General features: G+C 38.4%; 1 protein-coding gene across 1 annotated transcript in view; it reads right to left on the minus strand.

Annotated features, from left to right (window-relative positions):
- The window catches only part of LOC139723948 (probable hydrolase PNKD), a 31,045-nt gene extending 27,290 nt beyond the window's left edge, over positions 1-3,755 (minus strand). Inside the window, exon 1 of the mRNA XM_071635148.1 lies at positions 3,608-3,755. Within this exon, the coding sequence (XP_071491249.1) occupies positions 3,608-3,711 (104 nt within the window). The 5' untranslated portion in view covers positions 3,712-3,755. The remainder of the gene's footprint in view (positions 1-3,607) is intronic.
- Between the last annotated feature and the right edge of the window lie 20,182 nt (positions 3,756-23,937).

A 23,937-nucleotide genomic window follows, 5' to 3' on the forward strand; every position in this document is an offset into this window, starting at 1 on the left:
CACCAGAATTGTTGACAATGCACCCTTTATTTTGCTCCGGTAATCTTTTCGCATTTCGTAAATGCGTCCTCTCGGATTAGAAGAAATGATACGGCCGAATTCATGATTCTTTTTGCACCTCTTGTTCTCCTCAAACTTCAACGGGATTGTGATGATTTCACGAATCATTTCGGCTGTAATTTTTATAATGCACGCGCCAAAAGAGGTTTAAAATGTGTCTTATTTTTCTCCCGAATTTGTGCATGCGGTATGCGTTTTTGAAAGATACACAGCATGCAGGGCCAAATTCACGATCCTTTTTGCGCCTATTGTTTCCTCAAATTTCAACGTGATTGCCATGATTTCATGGATTATTATTCGGCTATAATCTTAACGATTCACGTGCCAAGAGGGGTTGAAAATGTGTTCTTTATTTTTCCCCGATAAAATCTTCGAATTTCGTAAATGCGTTCTTGAAAGATCATAACACGGCCGAATTCATGATCCTGTTTGCGCCTATCAATTTAATATCAGCGGGATTGTGACGATTTCATGAATTCCTACGGCTGTAATCTTTTACTTTGCACACACCAAAAGGGGTTGAAAATGTGTCCTTTTATACTTTTTACCGATATTCTCTCCCACATTTCGTAAATGCGCGTCCTCTCGGATTAGAAGGTATTCACGGCCGAATTTATGATTCGTTTTGCGCCTATATTGTCTCCTCAAACTTTAACGGCATCGCGGTGATTTTATGAATTATTTCGGCTCTAATCTTTTGTGATGCACACACCAGAAGGGTTGAAAAAACATTCATTATTTTTCTCCCGAAAATCTCTTCGGAATTATTCATGCGTTTTTTGAAAGACAGTATTCAGGGCCGAATTCGATATCCTTCTTGCGCGTATCGTTTCCTCAAATTTCAACGGGATTGCCATGATTTGATATTCGGCTGTAATCTTTATGATGCACCACCAGAAGGGGTTGAAAATGTGTCTTTTATTTTTCCCCCAATAATCTCTTCGCACTATTCGAATATCACGATTTTTTTTGCGCCTATTTCTATACCTCAGATATCAGCAGGATTGCGATGATTTCGTGAATTCTTTCGGCTGTAATCTGTTGTGATGCACGCACAAGAAGGATTGAAAGTACATAGTTTTTTTTCCCGATAATTTCTTCGCATTTGTGCATGCGTTTTTGATAACCAACATGGCATGCAGGACCGAATTCAAGATCCTTTTCGCGCCTACTGTTTCCGCAAATTTCAACGGGACTGCGATGATTTTATGATTTTTTTTTTGATTTTTTTCTCGTCACATTTTGTGCATGCGTTCTTGAAAGGTAAACAACAGGACAAATTTCGTTATCCCTTTTGTGCCTATCTTCATTATGAGACCATTCTGAAGGAATGAAATGAAAACAAACGCAATCAGATCTTTATACTGCTGTAATTTTTTCAATTTTTCTAAAAATCTGCACAAGTAAACTCGTTCTATCATGTCATCTGCCACGCTGCTGCAAAGCCGGGATCGGATCATGGGTTAAAAAAAGGCATGAGTGAAATGACCACAGAAATGCGTGCGCCTCTACGAATACATACTCCTTGTCTGATGGCATGACCGCCGATCGCAAGCAAACGAACGATGTAAACGCGTTGGGGAATACCGGCATGCATTTCAGCAGTATTGTACATACACGTATGTATAAGGCTTAAAAGGGTATTGATCAAGCAAGACAACATTAAAAAAAAAAAAAACCATGGGGAGCAATGGAATACAATCCCAATGACCATGTGGATGGATCTGAAAGGGTTAATTTCTAGTTTTTCATTAACCAATCCATTATGCCTTTAAGATGAAAGCCAATCTAAAATTTTATCAATTTCACGACAATGATAAAAAAAAAATCCAGCAGAACAGTGCAAGAATGATAAAAATCGGATAAAAAATAAGGAAGTTATGACATTTGAAATTTCAAAAATTTTCAGAAGACACTTCTTGTCCCATTGCTATGAATGAATGAATGAATGAATGAATGAAAATGAATGAATACTCGAGAGTCAATTTTATTTATCTGTATGTCACAGTACATAGAAATTTAGCTTCCAATTCTTCCAACTTGTTACACACAATAATTATGAAAGACACACGCACGCGGACACACACACACACATACACACAATCAAACAGAAAGTGACAAGCCTGACAGAAAAAGAAAGACAGGAAGGATCTCCTCTCATGCGATAGAAGTCTGGGGGGGGGGGAAGGTCTCTCAATAAATAATCAAACAATTCTCAACTATTGGAAATAAACAAAACATGTATGTAACAGAAGTGTATTCAATTCAAATCACAGTAGAAAATGAACATGAAGCAAAAATGAATATGAGTCCCCAAGAAGCAGAGCTTGTGAGTGGAGCCCATTGTGAATGTACAACATTTAATAAAACTATAATGTACAGTGTGAAAGGAAACTTGATCTACATAGATGAGACATCTGGGGCATTTCCTCTGCAGACTGGGGAAAAAAATAAAAAACAAAACAAAACATACCCTCTATCATGAAAATCACCTATTATTTTCTTAATCCTTCACATCTCCAGATGTTCATTATGTGTGCACTTCCTTTATTGCAAATAAATAATGAACCACACATTCGAAATGCGCTTTAAAAACGAAATAAATACGTGCCGGTAGGCCCGATAGTAAATCATCGCCCAGCATGCATTCTATTTGTTACGTCTCATGAATATTCATTTCAGTTCTCAGCGAGCCGTCCGGTTTTTTTCCACACGCATACATTGCGTATTACAGTATGTGCTACGTTTTATCCATATTAGCGCATGCGCTGTGTAAGTCATACTACAATACGAAATGCGGTAGGACTATAAAAACCTCGGATAAACTCTTTCACAGGGCTCTCAAAACAGATCATATTGTAAATCGACTTCGCCTGCCGTGATTGTAAGTATCTTATCTAAGAGTAAGGCCACTAATTTCAGTATAAAACCCTCTATTTTGGTCTCTGGTCACGTAAATGCTTAGCCATATCAGGTGCTTCCGTGACAGGATAGGTTTGCTGTGCGACCCCTTTACGGTACGTATTTGTCCGTATGGGGTCGCTGCTGCGGTTACCATATACCATGCCTGTACAGTGATGGGGCATTAAACTGCACATTAACCTTTACTTGAATATGAGACTGTTCTGAAGCAAATAATGTTCACACAACAATAGATATACAATGTACTCTTATTCTTAAATGAATCCCATAAAAATTGGAGCAATCATCCCCCAGCATTCCCACTGGCACTGATCAAGTTATACTAGCCACCTACGACTGCAGTTTCAAAATACATTTTCCCAAATTGAGTCCACCCTCTGCCGCAACCTCCCTCCAGTTTAAACTCCGCTTGGGGTCTTCTGGAGGATCACTACCTAACATGTTAGTACTATAAAGTACCAACAAGCTTTGCTACATTTGGTTGCTTTGTAACCACACGCAGCCGCTGTCGTGAACAGAAGCACAGCGGTCTGGTCAGGCCAGTTGCTTTGAGGACGAGCATACACAGCGAAAAAGAGAGTATGTGGGACCACAAAAAACACCACCTTCCAGCTTTTCTACTTACCCGAGAGTAAATAATGGGCTTCCTTGCTTAAACATTTTTCTTGACAGCTGAAATCTGCGGAAGAGGTATATCGAGAGGACTACACAGATAATTTGGTAAAACATTGTCTCAGCTACATTTCAGTGACGTCAAATCTACCACAGCGACGATTGAGAGCAGGGAGCGTTTTCCACCGAGTGGGAGGGTGCGACGATTTCTGAGCTCCAAAACAAATTACATACAGTTGTTGTTGTTGTTATTAGATTTTGTGGCGTACAATTCGTGTATAGGTGTACCGAGTATTGACCACAGAACTCTTTTACACATTTCTGTGGTATTGACGCCATCTACGCCATCCATCGGGTCTCTGTATTTTTTGGCTTTCGTTGTTGTTACCGTACTTTTCATGAGGGATCCCAGGTCCGGTGTCAGTGAAACGTCACTCTATTGTTCCTGGTTGCATCTTCTGGACAATCCGGAATACATAGCTCCTCTCTAGGGACTTATATAGCACTGGGCTAGGCTAGGTGGGCTAGACTACTCAGTATATTAAAGCAAAGAGTTACAGAAGCGCACGCATTACAAAACATGGAATTCTTGTCAGTTTTTGGTTATTAGATCTTACAATATTCTAATCAAGATACAGTGCACTCCGTTATAACGAAATGCTCGGGACCGGCAGTTTTCTTTCTTTATAACCGAACAAAAACAGCTTACAAAACATAGAATTCTTGTCATTTTTTGGTTATTAAATCTTAAAATTCTAATCAAGATATAGTCGGCCTTAAACGATTTATACCAACAACAGACCGAGGACTTGAAAAAAATACTCTTAATTAGTACGAGCGAGTGAGCCGAAATTTGTATATTTCTGTGTAGGAAACATTGCACGTATCTCAATATAGTTCGTTGCACTTGTAAATCATACAATGCAGGCACACTGTTATGGTGTCATGCCCTGTTGTCGTAGATCATGCGACAAGTAAATCCAAAAGCTTGCTAAAACCTACAAATCAGTGTGAGCATTCTCTGAACATGTTCGTATATATCATTTCATTCTTCTGTCGTATTTGGAGCTTTGGGAAGAAGTTTTCCTTTTTTTTTTTGTTCAAGCGGACCCTGCTCGCTAGCCGGGGGGGGGGGGGGGGGGGGGGGGTTCGTTCGAAGTTCGAACCCCCTGAACCCCCCCCCCCCCCCCCCCAGTTACGGGCCTGAAGCTGCAGAAGACTATTCTATTTCTTCTTTTGGGGGTTATCTTTCTTTCTTTCTTTTTTGTTGATGGGGGGGGGGGGGAGGACCGTGGATGGGGTAGTGTAGATGTAGCATGTTCTTATTTTTGTCCGTGATTTAGCCACAGGTATTATGACGTATGTACCTGTATTTAAGTTTCATGCGCATTCTATTATTAAGTAATAATGAGCGCTGCGCTATTTGAGGCGTGCCTTTTTGTGCGTTGTCTGAGCGCATCGCGCTCAAGTTTTAGTATTGTTATGTCGTTGCTAAGACGTGAGATTCTATTAACGCATTGTCTTGCGGAGATTTTTTTAAGAAAGAGATAGATATCTTGTTTCATATACACACACTCACTTACTTACTTACTTACTTACTTACTTACTGGTCAATATTCAAGGCAGGAGATGATCCTATAATTTCCCGATATTTTTATTTATTGTGGAGAGAGCTTGCTACCGTTTTTTTTTCCTTCAGAGACACTTTCATTTCGGACTTTGTTGTTCATCATCACGCGATTTCTTTGATCTTATTACGGAGAGAGCTTGCCACCGTTTTTCCTTCAGAGACACTTTCATTTCGGACTTTGTTGTTCATCATCGCGCGATTTCTTTGATCTGTCTGGCAACATCTCATCTCATCTCATCTCTTCTGCAACATCTCATCTCACCTCACCTCATCTGATATCATCTCATCTCATCTAATCTCATCTCATCGTTTCCTGACTATTTCTGAACTCTCCCTCATCACTACCTTGTTTTCCTTGGAACTGTTACATCACTATCGCTATTTCAACTGTTGCATCGCTACCTGTTGCATCGTTACCGGATTGCTACCGTTTATCGCCGCGCACTGTCTCCTATCTGCAACGTAGTTATTCCAAGGACATTTATTTCTCATCAGAGCCTGATCTCTCCTGGCCACCCGTTCGTATATAGATCTATTTAATAATATTTTCAATTATAAAAGATTAACATTCAATTGCTTTATTTTTAGGGGTTATTATTAGAGCATTCCTACAGTGTAAAGTGATCTATGTAAGATTTTAATTAGATGAGTTTATATTGAAGTTCTCAGAGAGTGTAAAACGTGGTCTCTTATTTTTATTAGATTTATTTTTGAATCTTAATACAATTATTAAGTGCTCAATTTTTGTCATTGTTTACAAACATATATAATTTCAAGTTCAGGTTTAAAAATCCACTGGAGAATCTGATATTTTATTGTTTTAATAATAAAAGAACATAATCGATTATTCAATTAATTCCTTTGTTTTCATTTGTTGATATTTGTGTTGTCCCAACCGATTACTTTTTATTTTTGGAGGTTAAACACGAAAGAATATTTATTAATATACTGGATAGTTTAAAACCCTCCACATAGACATCTTGGTCTTTTTCGCTGTGTTACACATGTTTTGTGTGTTTCGGATCAACGAACCTTCGGACTAACGAACCTTCGGAATAACGAACAGCACCTGTGTGTGTGTGTGGGGGGGGGGGGGGGGCATTGAACGGGCATTAATCGCCTTTCTTGGCCATAATACATTGAGATCGTCTCTCGGCTGCAAATCATACCAGGTCTAATCTGAGGACTTGTCTACGCCACTGCCCCTTATACCGTCGGAGCTTTTGGATTTCTCAAGAAGAATTCAACAATCTTTGGCCGGTGCCCATTTTTGTGGAATGATATTTAAAATGTTTTTAATCAAAGAGATTCTGGGACAGTGATTGGCTGAATCATGGTATCTGTCACCTCTTGATCTGTACGTTGTTGGTCTTCATGGTGCACGTCATGTGTGTTGGAAGTTGACAGTGGGCCCGGGGGAAGGGGGGGGGGGGGGGGGGGCTTAGAGGATGTCTCCCTCCCACACGAGGGAGCTTTTGTATTCTCAGAATTGATATGATTTGGTGCACATTTTGGCGGAATATTTGCAATCTTTAATTCAAAAAAAGAGAGGAAATGTAGGGAAAATGTGGCTAATTTTATTTTGTTATTATTCGCGACCTGTTCATCCAAGATCGACATAATATGCGCGTCTCCATTGTGTAAGAGGTGGACCGAAGGGTCCGGGGTGGGAGCCTATGCATTTTCAGAATTAAAATCAAACCATCTGATGAGCACCTTTGGTGGAATATTTGAGAATGTTCAATCATGATATTTGTAATCATTCTTCAACGTGTTCCCATTGCAGATCATCGTGACAAGGTCTATAAAGGGTGCTTACAAAGAAAAGAAAAATAAGAATACTAAGTTTGGAAAAACAGGGGGGGGGGGGGAGGGTGATCCTCAGAAGAAAAAAATCCAGGGGACACGCCCCCCCCCCTCCCAAAGATGTTTTATAAGGCCAAAAGGGCAGGGGCGAAAGAGAGCCGGGGAGAGATGGAGAGAAAAGCGTTTCAGCAGCTCGAACTTTGAGGGACTACAGATTCGAAAATAATGAAAATTTCTTCATGTTTTCATCTTTAGGCATAAATGATGCTTCTAAATGGAGATTTGAGGTCTTAAACAAAGCTATTCCGCTGTTTGCTCCCTTAAAAGGAAGAAAATGAAGGGGAGGCAGAATTCACTCCTATAGGTCATGTATTAGACGCTCGCGATAATCCAGCGGTTTGCTTCCTAAAATGGCCGCCGTTGGGCTCCATGGCGTACTACACCTGTTTACGTTTAGAATCGCGCGAGTAGACCCTCTTAGGGTTGTACGCTCTTTGGTGCCCATGCTGTCGTATGCCCAGTTACACTGCTGGCCTCTGGATAGCTCTCTCCTGCTGCGATTAAACACGTGTTGTTGTTGTTGTTGTTGTTGTTGTTGTTGTTGTTGCTGTTGCTGCTGTTGTTGTGTTGTTGTTGTTGTTGTTGTTGATGGTGGTGGTGTGGATGATGATGATTGCCGTTATTGTTGTTGGTGCTGTTGTTGCTGTTGCTGTTCCCAGGATGCAGTTGTGGTGGTGGTGGTGGTGGTCGTTGTTGCTCTTGTTCTTACCGTTTTGTTTTTCTTTTCGTTTTTTCTTCTTTATTTCTTCTTCTTCTTCTTTTTCTAATCATAATAATGATAATGGTAATCATGATGATAGGATTAATGATGATAATAGTAGACCTAATACTACTACTTTATACTACTACTACTACTAATAATAATGATAATAGTAACAATAATAATGATAATAATACATCAGTGTATTGATAGTCGTACTATATAATATAGTTACCTGTGTAGTAGTTATAGAAGTATCAGTAGTTATATCGATGGTAATAGAAAAGTGATGACTATTGCTGATAGTGATGATAATTACAATGAAAACTATATTAGTAATCTTTGCTGTGTGACTGTTTCACCTGGACGTCTATAATACAATTCGCTGTATTCGCTATAATTGTTGTTGACAGTAGGCCTAGTTTTTGTATTGCAGAAATAAAACAAACAAGCAAAATCGTAATCATCAATAACAACACAGCATGATCAGGAAAGTTTAGACTACAGTGTAAATATACGTGCTTCTTTTCTGAAAACTTTTGAATATATCATTTAGGACCAAATATAGGCCTACATGTGGATTGAATGTATGCAGGAATTTTAGTAAAACGCATCAGCTAAGTTTTAGGAAAATCGTACAATCAGATCAAACGTTCTGATATGCATATTTGACCTTCCGGTGCCATATCAGGGCAAATAACACTTACCCTATAAACCATTATAAATATCAACAAGGAAAAGTAGAAATTACGCGGTGCGCAATATATGTCCCCGCCGGAAGTAGCATTTTGTAGCAAAATGTACAATACAGGTCAACAATCAAGGTCAAAGGTCAAAGAAGTCAAAGGTCAAAATTCTGTGTAGAAGTTTTGAAGCCCTCACCTATACACATGTAGTGCCATCACATAAAGCAAACAGAATCGAAATCGGGTTAGAAATGGCGAAGGAGTAGCATTTTGTAGCCAATGTACAATATAGGTAAAAAATGAAGGTCAAAGGTCAAAGAAGTCAAAGGTCAAAATTCTGTGTAGAAGTTTTGAAGCCCTCACCTAGTGCCATCACATAAAGTAAACGGAATCAAAATCGGGTAAGAAATGGCGAAGGAGTAGCATATTATAGCCAATGTACAATATAGGTCAAAAATCAAGGTCAAAGGTCAAAGAAGTCAAAGGTCAAAATTCTGTGTAGAAGTTTTGAAGCCCTCACCTAGTGCCATCACATAGGGCCTAAAGCAAACGGAATCAAAATCGGGTTAGAAATGGCGAAGGAGTAGCATATTATAGCCAATGTACAATATAGGTCAAAAATCAAGGTCAAAGGTCAAAGAAGTCAAAGGTCAAAATTCTGTGTAGAAGTTTTGAAGCCCTCACCTAGTGCCATCACATAAAGCAAACAGAATCGAAATTGGGTTAGAAAAGGTGAAGGAGTAGCGTTTTGTAGCAAAATGTACAATAAAGGTCAAAAATCAAGGTCAAAGGTCAAAGAAGTCAAAGGTCAAAATTCTGTGTAGGAGTTTTGAAGCCCTCACCTAGTGCCATCACATAAAGCAAACGGAATCGAAATCGGGTTAGAAATGGCGAAGGAGTAGCATTTTGTAGCAAAATGTAAAATATAGGTCAAAGGTCAAGGTCAAAGGTCACAATTGAAATTCTGTGTAGAAGTTTCAAAGCTCCCATGTAGTGCTATCATATAAAGCAAACAGAATCAAAATTGGCTCATAAATGACAGAGAAGTAGCAAATTGAAGATTTTGATCACACACGGACGCACACACGGACGCACGGACGCACGGACGCACGGACACACGGACACACGGACACACACACGTACGGAGCCCGTTTCATAGTCCCCTGCTCGAACTCGTTCGGCGGGGACAATTAAAAGCTGAGGGAAAGTGCATTCGATAAAAAGTGACATTTTATGGAATTCTCTTAATACTTCCTAAATAGGCCTACTGTTTTCCACATGTGACGTTATGAGCTATATACTATACTCTTCTCATACAGCGATGACAGCAATGACTATAAAAAAAAAAATCATAACTTTTGAATGGATTGTCCAATTTTTCATCAAATTTTCACTGATTTCTTATTGCTGAAATCACTCAACCGCATGAAGGCCTATAATTGAGTATCGAAGGGCTTGTTTGTTTATGTTTTTCATGTTTGTTTGTTTGCTTGTTTGTTTTTGTGATCGACAGGCCTCTGTCGCCAGTCGCTCGATCGTTGTTCCAGACCATATATTTTGTTCGTATTGGGGTTGTTTGTTTTTTAAAGTTTAAGAACATCGAATAGATTTAACTTAAAATCAGCAACGGTTTCTATAGGGGCAGGGGATCGACTTATTCCTTTGCACCAAAAAGAAAAAGAAATGATGCAGGCTACTTAGCAGTGGTCCTCATAGACATAAGTTGGTATAGGACTATCAAGCAAAGCACTTTTCATTGACCATCTCCTATAGATGTTGAAGTAGTACAATACAAGGAAAAGTAGAAATTACGCGGTGCGTAAAATATGTCCCCGCCGGAAGTAGCATTTAGTAGCAAAATGTACAATATCGGTAAAAAATCAAGGTCAAAGGTCAAAGAAGTCAAAAGTCAAAATTCTGTGTAGAAGTTTTGAAGCCCTCACCTAGTGCCATCACAAAAAGCAAACGGAATCGAAATCGGGTTAGAAATGGCGAAGGAGTAGCATTTTGTAGCCAATGTACAATATAGGTCAAAAATCAAGGTCAAAGGTCAAAGAAGTCAAAGGTCAAAATTCTGTGTAGAAGTGTTAGCCCTCACCTAGTGCCATCACATAAAGAAAACGGAAATGAAATTGGGTTAGAAATGGCAAAGGAGTAGCATTGTGTAGCAAAATGTACAATGCAGGTCAAAAATCAAGGTCAAAGGTCAAAGAAGTCAAAGGTCAAAATTCTGTGTAGAAGTTTTGAAGCCCTCACCTAGTGCCATCACATAAAGCAAACGGAATCGAAATCGGGTTAGAAATGGCGAAGGAGTAGCATTTTGTAGCCAATGTACAATATAGGTCAAAAATCAAGGTCAAAGGTCAAAGAAGTCAAAGGTCAAAATTCTGTGTAGAAGTTTTGAAGCCCTCACCTAGTGCCATCACATAAAGCAAACGGAATCGAAATCGGGTTAGAAATGGCGAAGGAGTAGCATTATGAAGCAAAATGTACAATATAGGTCAAAGGTCAAGGTCAAAGGTCACAACTGAAATTCTGTGTAGAAGTTTCAAAGCTCCCATGTAGTGCTATCATATAAAGCAAACAGAATCAAAATTGGCTCATAAATGACAGAGAAGTAGCAAATTGAACATTTTGATCACACACGGACGCACAGACAGACGGACGGACGGACACACGGACACACACACGTACGGAGCCCGTTTCATAGTCCCCTGCTCGAACTCGTTCGGCGGGGACAAAAATCTATCAAGTGGTGTTATGGGCCTATCCAATGCTCTCATACACAGAAGCAACGAATAGGGCCTACTTGCGGGGGGGGGGGGGAGGGCGCACAGTGGTGTTTGAAACAGTTTGAAAAAGTTTTGCAGTAGGATGTTGGTCTGCGAATAAATCCTAGATAATATATTCTTCTACTCACCATTCGTTGCTTGTAACACACTTAAGATAATACATCTTCTACTCACCATTCGTTGCTCCTAACACACTTTAAAATACTCCGCGCTTAGGGGCTACGTCTGGAGTCGATGTCACAGGAAATGGTCCTTCTATTGAAAGTTCACCGATTGCACTTTTCCCGTATAATACACATGAACATACGCGACACATATAATTCAGGCCTAAAAAAAATACAGTGGCACAATGATAAATATTCCACGAGACAGCAAATTTTGGTGACAGAAAGAGAGATAGATAGACAGAGAGTGAGAAGTTCGCGAGTCCGATGCTTTTAGAGTGCGAGATGATGTAGATCGAGTTTGCAACTCGACGTTCCGTGCTTTCCCCGTTGAAAGCTGGTCAAGAAGTGTATAGATAATAAATGTAAATAATATAATATGTAGTAAGTTTATAATATAGTAAGTGTATAGGATTGTCGATTTTTTTCTTGTGAATGAAAAGTTGGAACTTAGACGTAGAGCGAAGGAAAGAGGAGATTAGCCGAAAGCAGTGTCCATTTCGCGTTGCCATGGTGACCGGAGGAGTGACCAGAGGTGAAGTTACGTTGTTCGCGAGGATATTCAGATATAATGATGATATACGATGAGTGCTCTCGACACAGTGGACCAGAGCGGTCGCATAATGATTGTTGTCATTGGTTGTTGTAGAGTGACCACCAGCGGATATGGTCAGCGAATAGACGAAAACAGTTCTTGGTAAACTAAGAAAATAAAAGCTTAACTCCTTGTGATGCTACAACGTCAATTGTTTGAATTAGCATCACGATCGGCTATGCACCAACCTACATGTCAAGTTGGCAGACCTGTTTTATGAACAACATGCACTTACATCTATCCCACTTTCACCCGGTTTTGTCGTTATGACATTAATTTTGACCTTAGTATTCGCTCCTTCCCCTCTCTTCTCTGGGGGGGGGGGGGGGTGGTGGTGCTAATTTGAACAAATTGAGATCCCTTATGTCCCGCTAGGGAAGCTACCTGCCAAGTTTGGTGAAAATACGTCATGGGGTATTCAAGAAGAAGATGGAAATTTGAAAAGTTTAGGCACGACGCACAATGCTTTTGCACGATGAACATCGGACGACGAGAGATCCCAATAGCTTACTTGATCCTCATGCCCAGGTGAGATAAAAGGGATTAATACATTCATTTCAGTTCATTTATTGATTTTGGCGACTTTTTCGTGAACAGAATTTTTACAAAGAAAATACATTTTTGGATTTACGAACCTTCGGAATAGTACATGGACATTTTCGGCCTATCGAACGTCCGGAGCAGCAAACTGTATTTCATTTTCGAATTGACGATTTTTTGTTTTAATTCTCTAATAATCCTTATGTAATTGCCGGACTATTTTATCTGAATCAGAGAACTGTGTTTCATTGAACCTTTTCGGAATAATTCATATTTCGGAATAACGCCACAAAATTTATGTCAGATCAATGAACCCTACTTCATTTTCTGACTGACGAATATGATTATTATACGGAATTTGTGCTGTTTTGTAAAAGCGATCGAAGCTTCTGAATAATGAACATTGACCCGAATTATCGCTTCACGATCCGTTCAATAAATGACTTGGTGATCTCATGTCGGTGTTATAATGCTTGTGTTAAAGGGAAATTAACCCCATTTAATATACATGTGGATAGAGTGAATGCAGCAATATTAGTAGAACACATCAGTGAAAGTGTGAGGAAAATCGGACAATCTGTCTAAAAGCTATGAATTTTTGAAATTTGGTGACGAGACCACTGGATCAGTCTTCTCATTCAGCGATTGCGGCACTAACACTTCGAAAATTCATAACTTTTGAACGGGTCATCCAATTTTCCTGAAACTTTCACTGATGTGTCCCATTGATATTGCTCCATTTTCTCAATTCACATGTACATGAGGGTGAGCTTGTCCTTTACGAAACTGCCCTCTTTGCGGAAGGCACTCAAACAGACAACCAGCTCACCCTCCTCTTTCTCTCATCGTTATAACGCGGAAGGGAAACAAGAGAGTGCTTACAGATAGTCTTGAAGACAGACTACTGATATAGACCGGATGACCTTTGTGCTCCCATTTCACATCCGGGGGTTTTGGGGATTCTTACCCTCCCGTATGCAATATCGCCTTCCGTATCGCTCCAAAGCAAGAAATCTGACCTGCCCTGCCAAGAGATCAGTCACGTGCACAGAAGAACATTTTATGCGCAAAGCTCTCCAAGCTTTCACCCGACATACATAGCGGAGGGTGCATTGAAGGCGACATTTGCAAATCGGGATACATGCACCTCACTTTGGCTTTACACTGTTCATTCCTTTGCAGTGTACTGCTGCTCCAATTTTATCGCGGTTAAATCGCACATCATGTATCCAGCGGGAGGATAACTCCTTAGAGTTCCCCCGGTGAGCACCTCTGCGAATTTTCCATTTCTTCAGTATCTTGTTGGCACTCCGGAATGGATTCCATTTTTGCCGTGGCCCCACACAGCAGCTGACAAGACCGGTAGTGTACAGCCCAAATAATTTATGCTTATTAACTTCACTGCATCCCAAATCCACTTCTTAGTGAGAGCAGGGAGTTGAGAGACTATTCTAAACAACGGGTGACTTCTACACAACTGGGTACATTCCCTTCTGCATGCTCCCGCCTTTGAGTCCCCTAGGGTTGTTTCGCAGAGGATGGTTCAATAATAGGTGGTCATTGTGCACTACTTGCGTTGCCGTGTTGACCTGCTGGTGAACCCCCTGTTCATGACGATTTTCTTCTCATACAATGTATAGTGCTGGACAATCCGAAGTAAAATGACCAGGTTAATCATAGTGGAAAAAACCCAAAAACATTGCCATGTGTAACATTGCTATGAATTTCGTCTGGAAGATATATACATATATATATACATATATAACAAAGTCCCTGCTCTCAAAAGGCACTAAATCTATCATTTTTTTTTTCAGTGGATTAAGCGCTTTTTGGTTGAAAGCTCTGCCTATACATATACATATATACAGTATATCATCTGACTCTTGGAGTGCATTCGTGTTTTCATTTCTATACTGATGTTAAGTGATAACTGTTTCTACCCTGAATGTTGGGCTATATTCATTTGAAACTTTATTCATCTTTGTTTCCCCTCTATTTATGGGTTTTACAAGAGAAGTGGATTGCTTTAGATGATCACATAGGAGGGTCATTCCATACATCATGTCCAAAGTGTCTCAAGGGTTTAAAAGCCAATAAGATTCTTGGGTTATTCAACTGAATATCATTGCCGTCATAATGTTGGATAATGAATAAATGTTTTTGTTGTATGGAAAAAGGAATTGGTAAAAGGAAAGGTATCGCCGTCATAAAGGCATTGACATCTAATTTGCAAACTTTTAATTATGAGATAAAAGATCAGAATGTTTATAAACTATCAGAATGTCTTATAAAGGAACAATTTGTAGAATTCTTACCATCTTTTTTTGTAATATAAAAATACTTTTTAGTTTGGGTTAACTGGAATTTTCCCGTATGACGCTATGTGGGGTAACAGTATAAATAGAATGTTAGAGAACATTCAGTGGGATTTTTAGGCAAAAGATGTTTTATTCTATGCAACATACAAATTCCTTTGGCTTATCGTGAAGATGTGCTAAGATGATTCCAGCCTTCAGAGTAGTCAATGATTAACCCCTAGAAATAAAGTATAATCCTTCTTGTCTTACGGTAAGCCATCCATATTTATATTTCAATTTCCGAATTTTTTTATAATATGGTGTGAACAACGTACTTTGAAAATGCCTAAGATTTGTGTTACCAATACTCAGATATTCTGTTGCATTTGAAACAAAATTATGTTTTTTTTGTTGAAAATGGATTTGATGGTGTTTGTGAGAAGCAAAACACACACACAAACACACACACACACACACACACACACACACACATATATATATATATATATATATATATATATACACATATATGTGCGTGTGTGTGTGTATGTGTAAATAGTATTAAGGAACCATGGCAGTGTTTAGCATTACAATCCTTCATGGTATAAATACATGTAGTTGCCTATCAGATAAGTTACCTTTAACTTTTCAACCAAGAATAAGCTGGGCATCCATAATTTCCTTATTTGAGGAGAGTTTGATGATCTATGGTAGCAACGTGCTCATTTGGAGTATGGAAATGTTTTGTAACGGTGAATTAAATATCTACTAACTGTAACTTAATTGCTTGTACTAACTTAGCAAAATAGCAAAATCAGTCCAACAATTTTTCCTGAAGCAAACCGCGACTGAGTAAGGATATTGTAAAGTATTATAAACAAAATTAATCCTTCAAAACAACATGCAACTAATCCTTCAAATTCAATTTGAGAATGAGATAAATTGATAATTTTGTTACCTGCGTTTTATCCTTTTTTTTTTAATGTACTGGTGTCACTAATGTAATCTGTATGTTCATAACAAGTTCGGGCACATTCCGTACGATAGAGACATTATGATTATGTTAAGGCAAACAAAATGCTTTTTTTTTTTTTAGATATACAAGGATCACGGCAGTACCTGATCAATGTGCCATACTATCTAGATTACAATTATTCCGTTAATTTTTAAATTCTTCAAATGTCTTTGTTTCTGTCATGGATGTCATATCTGAAATTCATTAATAGATTTACCAGGGAGTGTAGATTTGAATAGCTAATTATATAGCCACCCATCTGACCCATTAAATTCCAAGAAAGCACTACATAGGCTAGTAAGTGGTTAATGATGTATTTTAATTGTAAAATCTACTTTCCAAAGTTAGTGTGTCATACGATTTAACAAAAAAAAACAACTTCTCTTCAAAATGAGCCTGTTGTCTATAACTAGACTGCACAGAATTCTTAAAAACTTTAATTGCTACTTTTAACCATGGACCTAATACACATGGACATTCATCGTATCGTTAATCAATTCATGAACCCGTTCATCTCAAAAGCGCCACAAAGACATTTTTAGTATGCTTCACTGCTTTGATCCCATAGTCGTCACCGCCAGCAAGCCGGGAGAAGAACAAGACGGAGATTCGAGAAATCTGAAACTATATGCGCAGAAGAAAATAACTCACAAAAATCAAGTAAATTGAATGTGCAGTTGTGGTGCATGTTAGGAAATCATACCTCAAACAATTTCGCTTGGGAGAAGCAAGCAGTTTTTAAAAGAAAGCTAACATTTTGGCAGAATGATTGTCATTTGTGATCTCAATATTTCACTTTTCTCCAGCTTATTCCAGAGCAAAATGGGACGGTAATGGTAGAGAGCAGATATATCTTGCCATTAGGCAAGGTCTTATGCGAGTGCGAAAATGTGCGAGTCAGCAATTACCCATCTTTTGACACAAAATTTGTAATGATCTCAGGTTTGCTGCTCCTCATCATCTGTATTTATTCAAAGATATTTCCGTCTGAAAAAAAGGTGCATCAGCGAAACAAGACTGAAATGAGGGAAACGACGATACATGATTACACAATCATTATTATCAAGACACCTGAATGTGCTCATTAAGATGCACATAATCATGTGTCGGTGACGATCATTACATCAAAGAAAGACTGCCGTGAATAGTCCATGTTATATTAGGTCCATGCATATATACACATGGGCGTCGAAACGTTTTCTTGATAATGGGGGGGGGGGGGGGGGGGGATGAGGCAAATTTGTAGGATAATTCCCCTCTCCCACACGAGGGAGATTTTCACAAAAATTCAGCAATCTGGTGCACAATTTTGATGAAATATTTTGACTTTTTTTATCCAAAAAGTAAGAGCAACAAACATTCAGGGAAATTTAAATGGCTAAATCGCGAATATAACCTCTTGTTCCTCGTGTACATCATTATCAACTGCGTACTGAGTGAAAGGGACGGGGGAGGGGGAGGCCCCTCTTATTGCTGTTTTTGATAAGCGAACCACATTTTTCCCTATCAAATCGGCAGAAGAATTTATGGGTGTTAGATGCAAATAGGAAAGGGTCACTTTCCTCGAGGAGAAATCCGTAATCTCTTGCATGCACTTCAAAGCGTCACGGAGATTATTTGTTTTGAACTTGTTATGTAATTTGTCTCGGTATGCAAGCTTAGCATTCTTAATTTCTTTCTTTTCTTGCTTTGCACTCTCAAATACTGCCGCTCGATCACTGGCAGAGAAAGCAGCGTTGTTGTTGTTGTTGTTGTTTTTTTTTTTTTGCTTCATTGCATCTTTTACCTTTTTGGTTATCCAGGGTTTTTGCTTAGGATATATCTTTACTGACTTTGTTTGAACAAAGCTATCTATGCAGAAACGTACATAATCATTTATCCTCTCCGCTTCCGCTCCGTTCTCCAGCGACATCATTTCGGTTCGCCGACATTTGCTCTGCCGAAATTTGAGGCGAAAGTTGCGGTAAATGCTCTGCGACATTTTGCTCCGCCGACATTTTTTGATTTATAGCTGACCTTATTTTGCTTCGCGGACGTGCTCCCCTTGCGCCTCTGGATATGCCAATGTGTTTCCTTCTTTCTTTTGTCACCTCCCGCCTACCATTCTTTTTTCCCCTCCCCATGAGTGCTTAACAACAGCAGCAATGATAACAGTATTAAAGACAACAAAATAATTTCTGAATGATATCGAGATGTCGCTAGAATCATAGATTCACACAGAATTCATGAAACGCAAGCATTTATATAACAGAAGCACGTGAGAATGCAATCTTCAGCATAGAGCCGGCAAATTGTCGGCGGATCAAAATAATGTCGGCAGAGCAAATCTTTGGAGCAAATGTCGTATCTTTGGAGCAAATGTCGGCAAAGCAAAATTTAATGTCGGATCTGTGGAGCAAATCGATGTCGGCAGAGCAAATGTTGACGGAGCATAATTATGTTGTGTCGCCGTTTCTGAACAACCTGTTGATCATAGAACAATATAACTGGGCGGGCTTAAAGGGATCGTACAGTTTTGGTTGAGACCTAATTTCAGGTTTCTAACATTTTTTGGTGAGATAATGAGAAACCTCTTGTGAAATATGAAAGAGCATATAATTCCATGAGGAATTCAACGTTTATTTGATGAAAATTGGTTTTGAAATGGAGCGATTCTAATAAAGTGTGGGACTCACACTTTATTACGGTGGCTTTGTTTTACTTTGCTTTTGGATGTTTCAGTCACTTCAAACCCAATTTTCATCAAATAAACTTTGAATTCCTCTTAGAATGCTATGCTCTGCATGTACTATTTCATCAGTGTTTTCTTGGTATCTCGCAAAAAGTTAAAAGCTTAATTCTCATCTCCATCAATACTGTACTATCCCTTTAACGTGAATGTGCACGAAATGTGATCTATTTACTTGACTGGCTTGTCGAGAATAGAGTTGGTATAGTACTGAGTAGTCGAAAGCAAAGAGTGTATAGAGGCGCACGCAGTGCGCCAAGAGGGTCTACTCGCGATTTTACACGTAAACAGGTGTAGTACGCCATGGAGCTTAAAGGCGGCCATTTTAGGAAGCAAACCGCTGGATTATCGCGAACGTATAATAGGTGACCTATATAATAGGAGTGAATTATGCTTCCCTTTAATTTTCTCCATGTTAAGGGGGCAAACAGCAGTATAGCATTGCTTAAGACCTCAAAATTCCATTTAGAATCATCATTCATACCTAAAAATGAAAAAAAAATGAAGAAATGCCTATTATTTTTCGAATCTTAATAGTCCCTGAAAGTTCGAGCTATAGACACTATTTGGCAGGGTCCTACTGAAGCGGCATATCCTCTCCATCCCTCCCTCTCTCTCTTTCTCTCTTTAGCTCCTGCTCTTTTGGCCTTATATCACACATTGGGGGGGGGGGGGGCATTATAACCCCTGGAATTTTTCCGGGATCATCCCCCTTTCCTTTCAAATTTAGTATTCTTCTTTTTCTTTTCTTTTTTTAACACTATTGATAGCGCTTATATCTGCAATGCGAACATCTTCAAAAGATTACAAAAAATTTTGATTGAAAATTCTCAAATAGTCCACCAATGGTGTGCATCACATCACTGAATTGTAATTCTGAAAAATCATAGGCTCCCGTCCCGGTCCCTTCGGTCCACCTCTCATAAACTTACACATTGAAGACGCGCATATTTTTATGTCGATCCTGGATAAAGAGGTCACGAATATTAACGAATTTAGCCATTCACATTTTCCCTATTATGTACATTACATTTTTAAAATCAAAAATTGCAAATATTCCACCAAAGTGTGCACCAAATCGTCAAGTCTAAGAATACAAAAGTTCCCTCGTGTGCAATGGAGACCTCCTCTAAGTCCCCCCGACCGACCGACAACCTACAGTGCGTCAAGAGGTGACAGACCACGATTCAGCCAATCGCATTGTCCCAGATTATTTTATCTTTGATTATAAATATTTTAAATATCATTCCACCAAAGTGAGCGCTGAGATTGTTGAATTTCTACATGAACAATCAAAAAGCTCCGACGGGATGGAGGGGGCAGTGGCATAGACAAGTTCTCAGATCAGACCTGGAGGTATTGAAATTTGCGGCGACTGTCAGAAGATCTTAAAGAGACGATCTGACATGTGTATTGCGGCCAAGAAAGGAGATTAATGTACGTTCACCCCCCCCCCCCCCCCCACACACACATGGCCACTATACTTAGGAATATTATAGGGAAAGAATAATCCGCATTTGTTATAATCAACAAGAGACGTTGTTTTTTACCCGGGGATCAGGTTTTTTTTAGGCGGGGATCAATTTGAAAATGTGAGGTGACGGCGACAAATTCACAATTATGATGAATAAGATAATTATAATACTAAGAAGAAGAATGTTGATAATAATACACTTTCAGTTAATTTCATTTCATTTACTTCAGGACGGCATATGATTCAGCCAAAAGGGCTGTTCTGCCCATGTCCGCGCATTATATTAAACAATACATACTAATACCACTCATCCGTTTGGTCCCTGTTAATTCAAATTCAAATTCAAATTCAAATCTTTTTTTTTTCTTATTTTTCAACAGAATGTACCAAAAAAAAATTGAAATTCTACATGCTTGTCGTTGCAAATACACACAGCGACCCACATGTTCATGTCTAATGATCAGTACAGAAAAGAAACATACAATTCATAAATTTTAAAAGCGCCAACACAGTGAAAAGCTCACAAAGCGTATCAAGAGGTCTACATTACCAGATCCACAGTACCCTCCCCCACCCAAAAATAACAAATGTAAAGATAACTCCCAAATAGTAGGCCAGCCAAGACGATTTTTTTTACTTTGGACGGAAAAATTTGTTAATGCTAAGTTTTCCAGCTGAAAGTCTTGCAAAAATACTCAAGTTTAGCGTACGGCCGGATGTCAAGCGCGTTTTTGCCGAAAAATGTCTTTTTTAGCACAAAATTTGAAAGAATGTAAAAAATCACGATTTTTATTTTTTTACCGAAATAAGTAATGGTTGATAAGTACCTTTCAAACTAGAAATGTGTTATCTTCCATTTCAAGTTTAGAACCTGACTAATATGCATTTGAATGTAGAATTTTTACACGCACATATATGGCGCAATGAAACATAAAAACTTGATTTACTCAAAATTGTACTTTGTAAAATCTACCAATATTTCAAAGTTTTTTTAAACTACCTAAATCAATCTATTCAAAAGTTTTTATTATTCCGAAATATGATATATATTCTGATATCTTATGCAGCAAAGAAATTACAAGATAAGGCGAAAGATAACTCGTTTTATGCTATCCTAAATGGGACGATGTATTTTTACCGGACGCGCATTTTGAATGAAAAATCGAATGTATAGCGTAAGCCCATATATATTGTACATGGTATAGTGCGTGTAGGTATTTATCTTACATAATTGGCGAAGTCAATGGACAGGTTGGATAGCTGACTGCAAAACCCTTTGTGGCACCTTGATATGACTGAAATGTGCTTCTTCCCCACCCCCCCCCCCACCCCCCCCCCCAAAAATAAAATCAGTAGTGTTGTTACCATGGCAACTGATCATCATTAGGTCACTCCCTGAAAATTTCAAATATTCATAATTGTAAAACGTACGAAAGTGTTGAAACATTTTGTGTGTGTGTGAAAAATGTGTCAATCTAACTAATCTATGTTCAACAATGAAACCTAAGAGTTATATAAAATTGTTTACTATGTTCGGAAATGGTTGTCATGGAAACCGTGATAACAAATCACATGTTACTGGGAAAAATTACGATACCAAATCTCCCATCCTGCATACTCACCCCTTCCCCCGAGAATGCTTTGGAATTCGTAATGCTATATAGTTTGCATTCTCAGGCCCTGAAACGGAGCCCTGCAAGGGATAGGCACGAAATCACTTTTACTTTTGTAATGTTCTAAGGCGAGGTGTTTGCATTTTATTTTGATTTATTCTCCCGCAGAAGACTTATACTAAATGTTTCTTTTATGATGGTTGATTGTTGACATGAACGTTGTTTGGAACGCACACTTAGTCGGCGACATAAAAATGTTATTATGTATCCCGGATTTGTGTGAAAAAGTAAGGCAAATATCACCCTCAAAAGAGAAAATAAGAAGGGAAAAGGAAGTAGAAGTGAAATGCGTACAATGCAATAACAGCTTTATTTCCCCTTCCCATCATTAAGTCGGTTATATCATCGAGTCTATATTGCAGATTATATTAATCCTTGGCCAAGTTCTATGTCCTTGGAGCAGACATGTAACAACTTGTTTGTTTGCAATTCGATTTTTTTTCTATATTATCACAAATTTGTGAAAAAAAAAAATCATTTCAGTTATCACCAACACTCTAAATTCCCAGTCAACCAACAAAACGTACTACACAATGTGCACACGCCCGCAACCACCGTCTCAAACAGCGTTCACGAATGAAATACAGTAAACAGTAAACGAGGCAATTTCTCTTTTTTAAAGCAATGATTTGCCATTAGCGTACATTTACTAGAATAGCAGCACTTGACATCTATGTTGCTGGTTACCAAAATGCTGATTAGAATACCATACACAGTAAGAACATGCTTGAATCCTGCAAAATATATATAATTATTTCTCTTCAACAGTATTTCGTTTTGAAAGGTAAAGAACCTCAGTCTCCATTTGTGGACATCTAAAAACAAACAAAAAAATCCATCTGAAAGCAATCTTCTTAAATGATTAAAAGCTTTAGAAAAGAATGAGTCCTCGGTGAAAATGTCTTTCATGAACAAATCTCTGTGATATACATCAAAAGAGTTTGAAAAACAATACAAATTGCGCTGACTACATTAACTGCATTGACAGCCTCAATTTTTTTTTAAATGTGACATATACTATAATGTGTCCAGCATCACAAACGTTACACCAGTTAGAAAAACAAAATGTTCTCTTTAAGCAATATTTCAATATCTCTATCTTTTTAAAAATTTGTGGTTACATATCCGAGCTAATTATGACTGTACGCTGTTGCATTGAACTTTCGTCAATGTACAACTAAATTAGAATGGTGACTGCCAAATTTTTAAAAATCTACTTTTAGTCTGATATTATTTTTGTGTTCTGCAGACCAGTGTGATAAGGTATCTGTACTGAATACTCGTCTCTCAATGAAGAAAAAAAAATCACCTCTCCAAAATGCATGGTACCGGTATTTCCCTCTAATACTTTCCCTCATTCCAAGTACCAGAATACATTGTTGGGGCCCTGAATAGCGAACATATATTACAGTATTACAAACATCATGACAATTATGGCACATGTGAAAGAAAACCTGGCAAAACATACATCTTGACCAGTACATTTTCTTTTCACTACTTCTTGTACTTGGCGTTTGGATTGAAACATTTTACTTATGTTCGTTCCTTTAAGCTACATACTATTCTTTTATATCTTAAACTAGAAAAGAAAAAAACATGCTCTATGCTATTTCCCTTCAGATTCACCAACTGTTACTTTGTGAAATTTTCTCTTTTTAAGCACTTCAACGTGCAGTTTTTTTTTCTGACTAACATGTCACATATTTTCCTCCATCTGATGAAGAAAGGCAAAGTTCACTTCCCTTTTGTTGCCCCCCCCCCCATAAAAACAAAAACAAAAGACATTCCAATCTGACAGGATTAAAATGTTGGCGTTTGGGCTTCAAAGGAAATAACAGGATCAATTTCCATGAACTACTAGTATGCGGCTTGTAACTGTGAGTCTCAAAGGCATGGTATAGTTTTGGTTGAGATGGAGATTCAGACTTTAACTTTTTGCAAGCAAATAAAAACAACTTATGAAATATGAAAGAGCATCAAATTCTTAGAGTAATTTGAAGTTTGTTTGATTAAAGTTCTTGGTTTTGAAACGGCCGAGAAATTTTTTTAAAAAGTGACACAGAATGATAATAATTAGAAGTGGGTGCCACCTTTATTAGGACCTCTTTGTTTTTGTACATCTCAGCCTTTTCAAAACCAATTTTTAACAAATAAATTTGGAATTCCTCTTGGTATTGTTTACT

The sequence above is a fragment of the Diadema antillarum genome, unplaced genomic scaffold (genome assembly GCF_040938485.1).
Source record: "Diadema antillarum isolate AM-2024a unplaced genomic scaffold, OU_Dant_1.0 scf00000203, whole genome shotgun sequence".
Lineage (NCBI taxonomy): Eukaryota > Metazoa > Echinodermata > Echinoidea > Diadematoida > Diadematidae > Diadema > Diadema antillarum.